The 7,658-nt window shown below is 39.4% G+C and overlaps 1 protein-coding gene across 2 annotated transcripts; it reads left to right on the top strand.

The window, feature by feature from the left end:
• On the top strand, positions 1–5,043 carry LOC139462087 (archaemetzincin-2-like). 2 transcript variants are annotated; one of them, XM_071243589.1, is made up of 3 exons: positions 1–54; positions 496–1,653; positions 3,407–5,043. In XM_071243589.1, the coding sequence occupies exons 2-3, from the start codon at positions 640–642 to the stop codon at positions 3,707–3,709; spliced, it is 1,317 nt and encodes a 438-aa protein (XP_071099690.1). In that variant the 5' UTR covers positions 1–54; positions 496–639; the 3' UTR covers positions 3,710–5,043. The 2 variants fall into 2 exon arrangements, with proteins under 2 accessions (XP_071099690.1, XP_071099689.1); XM_071243588.1 differs by having other exon boundaries at positions 1–65.
• Positions 5,044–7,658: the final 2,615 nt, after the last annotated feature.

Here is a 7,658-nt window from a genome sequence, read left to right as displayed (position 1 = left end):
GTAAACATCACTCTCATTTCCTGGTTACTATAACTTGTTGCAGCTCTATTGATGGTCAGAAATATGTAAATAAACATTCATCAACATTATTGTTATCGCTTCTCCTCTATTGCTGCTTCTTTGCGAACCAGCCAAACCTGAAGAAAAATGAAGTATTGTCGTCTGGCTGCAGCTGCAGCCTACAGCATGGTTTACACTGAAGTCGATCGTTTGTACACATGACAGATCAGACAAGATCGCTGTCTGTTTATGATAATCATTCTAAGTATTTTGCTTTGCACTGATGACCCTTGAACTCCAGAACCTTTACCTAAAGATAGAAACATAGCATAACTTGGAATTTAAGGTCAGGAGACAAACATGTTGTCTTTCATGCATGTTATATTGTATATTTGATACCAGAGAGTTTTATTTTTTTAAACTTTCTATATACGATTAGATTGCAGAACATGTTCAGATATATTTAATTAAATATGGTTTTATTTATGATTTCAGATTTTCAAATGGGATTTAGGATAATTCATTTCATCACATAGACCATGAAGTATTTGATCCTCAAGACATCAAGAACTTCTTTAACATGATTCATTAATCTACAGTGCAGTTACTTACATCAGTTGTTTGGGCGATATTTCCAAAATGGGTGGAGCATCAAGCACTCCGTCTGACGGCACTTCACCCCAGATTGCCCGTGACCTGCGTTTGCTGTTAGGGAACTTTGATAGACTTGACCCTATGACTCAGAGACTGGTGAGTCTTGGGAAGAAATGCCTGACGTCCACCATCTTAGATTCCCAGCAGAATAACTTTAAGAGATTGGAGGAGTTTAATGCTGAAGCGTCTGGAGCTCCTCTCCAAGTTCCTCTGGGTGGTGCGGAAGCTGGTGCAGAAGCTGCTGGCTCTACAGCAACAGGTTCTGATAATTTTTCTCCTGTAGACTTTGAAAGTTATCCGTTCGAAGACACGGTAGGGGACTCGAAAAGTTTGTCTGAACTTAAAACAGAAGATAGCCATGACCTTCACCTTGAAGGGTCTAGTGCCAGAGGCATGGAGCAAGATGAGGATACAGGGTTATTTCTACCGCTGACACAAGCCAGACCAATATACCTAGGTCAAACATATCCCAGATGGAAATACATGTACAAACTTCAAAACATGTATGCACTTTGTGTCCCAACAAGGAAGATAATTTACATCCAACCAATTGATGAATTTCCTGATTTCATGACAGAGTTCAGGATTTCAATGAAGTCATTATCATTAGATGTATTCAGTCTGCTTCAGGGATTCACACAAATATTTTTCAGTGGGCTTGACGTGACAGTGTTGCCAAGTGTGTCCATGGAGAGAATGGGATGGACAAACCTTGTGAAGACTCGTTGTCACAAAGTGACAGAACAGAAACAGTACCGAGCCAAAGACTTTTACCCCCTGCTGAAGAGTAGTCTGCCTTCGGATGGTCACTGTGTCCTTGGACTGGTGTGGACAGACCTGTACCCCGAGGATGACCTCAACTTCACCCTAGGGGAAGTGTCCTTTTACCACCGAGCTGGCATCTTCTGTTTTGGGAGATTTGAAACAAAGGGTTTCAACAAGGAGACACACAAGGACATCACTGAAGTGGACGGGTTCCTCGTCTGGAAACTTATACGAGTACGTTGCTATGTGTTTTTGATTTGTTGTTACTTGTTTCTTGGGCCTCTCTTTTGGTACCTCCGATCCAGATTTTTTGGAAAACAAACAGATTTAACATGTTGAAAACTTTTTGAAACAATTATTCATGTCAGTGTGAGCAAATGTCTCCACACACAGTCTGTTTGTTCATAAGCACCGAATTTGATATCTCCTCTTTCCCAGGTCTATCTATTCTAGTGTATGGCAGGTTTCACCTCATCTTCAACAACCCTCCTTAGATCCCTTCCTACCCTCCTTCCCTTGTGTACTGGCTTCATGAGTTGATCCAGCTTGTTATATGTAAGTGGGGGGCACGGGGGGGCTGAGTCGTCTTAGGCGCCGTGATTCACTGTGCAGAGTTGCGTCCTCCGGGCACGCCAGAAAACTATGATTGTGGGTTCGAATACGGGTTCGCCCTGATTCTGTTTCTAGGTTTGTCAGCACCATATCCCTTGCTCGTGGGTTTCACCGAAGTGGTAAGTCTGAGAGCTGCATCAATTCGGGGCTTTCCTCCCACATGAAGCTGATACGCCGCGATATAACTGGAATACTGTTAAAAGCGGTGTTAAAACCAACTCACTCATTCTATGTAAGTGAGTGAGTGAGTGAGTATGGTTTTACACCGCTTTTAGCAATATTCCAGCAATATCACTGCGTGGGACACCAGAAATGGGCTTCACACATTGTACCCATGTCGGGAATCGAACCCGGGTCTTCGGCGTGACGAGCGAACGCTTTAACCACCAGGCTACCCGACCGCCCCTGTATGTAAGTGAGATGCAGTGTCAGACAAATCAGGTCTTTCTTCCTGTTAACCACTGTCCAGGTGATGAGTAAATGAGTGAAATACTTTTGTCAGTTGATGTGAATTGGAAACTGTACATTTTAGAGAGCTTGGTGTCAGATCAGCAACTACAGGTAGGCCAGCTATCACAATTTTCATCAATGTCACTCAACAAATTGTTGACTATAAGGGTTTTGAACTTATTATTAAACAGTGAACACTGTGGTAAAACGTCAATAGATTCTGTTTTAAGCATGTTAAAGCAAACTCACTAAACAATCATAAACTGACACAAAAATTAAAGGAATCTATCAAACCACGGACATGAAGTTCAACTGAACATGCTTAATGATTATTAGGTTATTAGAGAGAGATACATTTTGCTATATAAGTGCAATAATCTTGGACGCAACATTTAAACCCAATTTCACCTCACTTCTGGCCAATAGACCCAATCAGATTTTAGTTCTCACTACCGCTAAACAATCTCATTAAAATCAGATCTTAGTTCTTGCCTCCGCTAACTAATCTCATTAAAATCAGATCTTAGTTCTCGCTACCGCTAAACAATCTTGTTAAAATTTGATCTTAGTTCTCGCTACCGCTAATTAATCTCATTAAAATCAGATCTTAGTTCTCTCTACTGCTAAACAATCTCACTAAAATCAGATGCTACCGCTAAGCAATCCCGTTAAAATCAGATTTTAGTTCTAGCAACCACTAAACAATCTTCTTAAAATCAGATTTTAGTTCTAGCAACCGCTAAACAATCTTCTTAAAATCAGATTTTAGTTCTCGCTACCTCTAAACAATCTTGTTGAAATCAGATCTTCTCGCATCATGGAATTTGTTCAAGTGAGGCACTGTCTTCATCAGCTGATGAACGTCAATAAATACAACTTCAAATTCAATCCTTAAATAAACTGACTGATTTGCTGTCTTTTTCAGGCCATCAGCCATGAGTTATGTCACCTGTTTGGTTTACGTCACTGCACCTACTTCCACTGTTCTATGAACGAGAGCACCTCTCTGGTGGAGGCCATGGATCAGCCTCTCTTCCTGTGTCCAGTCTGTCTACGGAAGCTGCATGAGGTGTGTCGCTTTGATGTGCTTGACCGCTACCAGCAGATGCTGGGCTTCTTGTTGGAGCTACAGACACAACTGCCCAGTGTCCACTGTGATAAGGCCATCGTGTGGCTGCAGAACTGTATTGCCTTTCTACAACAACCAGCATCATCTACCAGTAATTAACTTGACTGAAGACTGTGCTGCTTCCTGTGATGTCAATATCTTGTCAAGGAGACTCTAAGACTGCAATATTAATCTCAATGTAATGTGTAAGAAGTCATTCTTATCAATATGTATTGGATAATATATGGACACCGGAGAGTCTTCAATTTGGTACTGACTGATAATCTGTATTTGTCTTTTATTTCGTCAGATCATGATTTTATTTTGTCATAAAACAAATTCATTAAAATCAGATCTAAGCTCTCACTATTGCTAAACAAATATCTGCCAACATCCTATTACTGGTCATGTCAGAACGACCTTTCACAAACTTTGACCGACCAATGAAGTGACTTAGAGGAAGCTCAATATTACCCAATCAAAAAGCAACTTTCTTGAGCTTTAGGGCACTACTTTGAAATTGGTGACATCCATTCCAGACTACACTTGAATAATATTTTGACACTGTTCTTGATTTAAAATGTTAAAGCTGAACAAAAGAAAATTCTGGAACGCCTATATACCCGAGATTGTACGGCAGTACTTCTCATCGGCTGTGGGAAGAATTCGTTTCCCATTAAATGAAATAAAGAAGATGTGTAACATTTGGAATCAGTTGGGGGGCTGTAACTGTCGTTTGGAATACCCTGTGTTAACCTTTTCGGGGTTGAATGATTAGAAATGCATTCTAACTGTCACTTTCCTGATCTTGTAAGCTGATGGATTGGTTGGATGAAAGGTCTTCGGATGGACCTGTAATGGAATGTCCTCAGATCTTTGTTTAGTAGAAGTGAGACTTCAGATCTAATTCTAATGAGACTGGTCTTAAAACATGTAAATTAAGATGAATGATGTATATATAATATAAGGTATAATGCAGCTTTTCCTCTGTTTAAATCAAAATGTGATTTTATACACTTCAAAATAGTGTGGCATGATACTTCATATTGTGAACTGAGCATGCTGAGTATTGTAAAACAGCGGTAGAAATTGGCACTAGTCCTGTAGTCCTTGCCAAACTGCCCAATAGTAAAGGTATCATAAGGACTAGCAGACATTTGCAATTTTTAGGGGTTTTGCTATAGGTTATCATTATAAAGACTAGTGGACTGAAACCGTTAGTTTCTACCGCTGTAAAACATTGTGAGAAAACAATTACAAACAGAATTTTTATTGAGTCACTTCTTCAAGATGTACGATATGTTTTCTATATAAAGAGCAGCCAATCAGTCCCATGTTTTTTCACAACATATTGTTTTCTGCACAACCGGTATGTCCAGCAAACTGTATCTCTTGTTGCAGAGTCAAGAGCAAACTGAAATATATTATTTCATCTGGTTGATCCCTGAGTGTATTGTTACCATGGTTACTTTGCTTAAAACACAGATGATCAATCTTTTGTTTGTTTGTTTGTTCATTTGGTGTTTAACACCGAACTCAGCAATATTCCAGCTATATGATGGTGGTCTGTAAATAATCAAGTCTGGACCAGACAATCCAGTGATTGACATCATGAGCATCAATCCACATGGTCGGGATTAGATGAAATGCATCAACTAAGTCAGCGAGCCTGACCACCCCATCCCGTTAGTCGCCTCTTATGACAAGCACAGTCGCCTCTTACGACAAGCATGGGGTGCTGAAGACCTATTCTACCCCCACGGGATTATGTTTGTCCCGACAGAGTGAGGTACTAGATCTTTAAGATATGAAGGTGTCATATTGTTACATATTTTATGAAAAAAAACACAATTTACGTTTTCTCCTACACTCTGATAAGGGTTCCCAGGAAGTTTCAAAACCTTTTGACGGAAATATAGGTTGGTAAACCAGTTACAATTCTTGCTGCTTCCAGTTGGAGTTTTTCTAATCTGTCACTCTGCTCTTTGGTACAACCGTCCCAAACTTCACATACATATTTAAAATGTGTTCTAATAAACATTGCATAAATCTCATTCAACACACTACGACAGAGCATATACTTAAGCTTTCTCCTTGAATGAATCATCTTTGATGTTCTTTTAATAATTGAATCTATATGACATGACCACTTCCCGATGACGACAATATAACACCAAGGCGTTTGTGTGTTTTAACATTTTCAGTGTTTTGATTATCCAAAAATAATTTCAAAGTTCTCTGCCGCTCTTTTGTGAATACAAGAATTGATTTTGTTTTGCTCAGATTATATACAATTAGCCAGTCTTGAGCCCATTCAGTAATTTTGCTTAAATTGCTATTCATAGTAGCTTCTATATGTTCAATGTTATTAGATGAAATGTCGGGAGATGTGTCATCGGCAAAAAATCTTGTTGCACAGTTCAATTTATCAGTAATATCATTGATGTACACAAGGAACACGAAAGGGCCTAGTACCGATCCCTGTGGGACACCAGCTTTTAACTCTTCAGTGTCAGACAATGTTCTATTAAAACAAAACAGATTATTTGCGAGCTATTACGTTATCAGCCAGCCACTCTAGTAATTCATTGTTTATACCATAACATGACAATTTACGTATAATCCCACTCTGTCATACTCTATCAAGCACTTGAGCTATTTCCTTTGGCTTGGACATGTACGCGTTCTTAATGAGATGTTAAATAATAGACATTAGACTTCACTTACACACACACGATTGGGATACGATTACATGCATCAACCAAGTAATCGAGTCTGACCACCCAATCCCGTTAGTCCCCGCTTACGACAAGCATGGGTTGCTGAAGACCTATTGTACCCCCGATCTCCACGGGTCTCGTCCGATGGCAGATGACCAGATGTTGGAAACACGAAGACATACACCCGAAACGCAAGTGTCGAAACTTGTTGTGTCACCCTGGGCAAGTAACTTTGTTCAAATGTGCCTCTGTTCACCCACCTGGGAATGGGTACCCGATATGTGAGGTGGATGTAATAACCCTCTAGCGCCCATAGACTGCTTGGCTTGTATACTCCCCAGGGAGGAGTGAATGACACCTGGAATGCAAACGGATCCACTGGTCGAGGAACAAATGTAACCAGCACTTGAGTAGATACTAGTACCTGGATACCTGTGGAAAATAAATGTATAATGATATAATATAATATATACATGAATTTTACTACAAATAATAACATACTTTTTGTAACATTTTGCTTGTATAACGTTATTTCATATTATTGTACATGACGTTTTAAGAAAATGGAGACTGCTTCAGTCTCTGCATCAGAAGGCCTGTAGTTGTAAGAACATGTAGGAACATTCTAGTTTAGTTTGTGTTTGAAAAATGTGTAATTTGGGCTAATAAGTTCCAATGAAGGCTTCCTTGTGAGTGATCCTTTGTGTTAAAAAACCAACCAACCAACCAACCAACCAACCAACCAACCAAATAGTATTGGAAGTTTTTAAATCATATGGTGGAAGTCCTGTGGTTGTGAACATGTAGGAACTTTCTAGTTGAGTTTTTGTCAGAAAAATGTGTTATTTGGCCTGATCAGTTCCACTGAAGGCTTACTTCTGAGTGATCCTAGGAGTGAGACGACAAACAACTAACAAACAAACAAACAAACAAACAAACAAAATAGAATTGGAATGTTCCAGAAGTTTCGAAATCATACTTGGAAGACATGTGGTCGTGAGTACATTCAAGAACTTTCCAGTAGAATTTGAGCAAAGGGACAGTTGTTACAGGGGTCATCTGTTACTGGCTTACTTCTGAGTGACTTGGTTTCATACACCACCAGGGCGGGGTTTTCACGGACTGGTCGACCTTTCATTATCAAATCCCATTGTCATATCTGTATTGTCATTATACTGAAGGAAATTATCTGTGGCAAATTGTTTGTAGTTATAGTTATTGGAGCATTGATTTTGATATTGATTCTAAGTTTGAATACAATTGCTTAATTATACCATTCTGTTGTGTTTTCCATCACATTTCACTAATTTTTTATGTACCAAATACCCGGAGGCTATCTTTAGATCCTG

This window comes from Haliotis cracherodii, unplaced genomic scaffold (genome assembly GCF_022045235.1).
Source record: "Haliotis cracherodii isolate W230 unplaced genomic scaffold, xgHalCrac1.p SCAF_15, whole genome shotgun sequence".
Lineage (NCBI taxonomy): Eukaryota > Metazoa > Mollusca > Gastropoda > Lepetellida > Haliotidae > Haliotis > Haliotis cracherodii.
This window is presented reverse-complemented; position numbering and strand designations above follow the sequence as displayed.

Bases quoted from the DNA above. Each gene is read 5' to 3' on its own strand.
- LOC139462087 (XM_071243589.1), top strand. From the start codon at position 640: ATGGGTGGAGCATCAAGCACTCCGTCTGACGGCACTTCACCCCAGATT. The intron at 1,654-3,406 runs GTACGTTGCTAT...TGTCTTTTTCAG, and splicing joins TCGTCTGGAAACTTATACGA to GCCATCAGCCATGAGTTATG.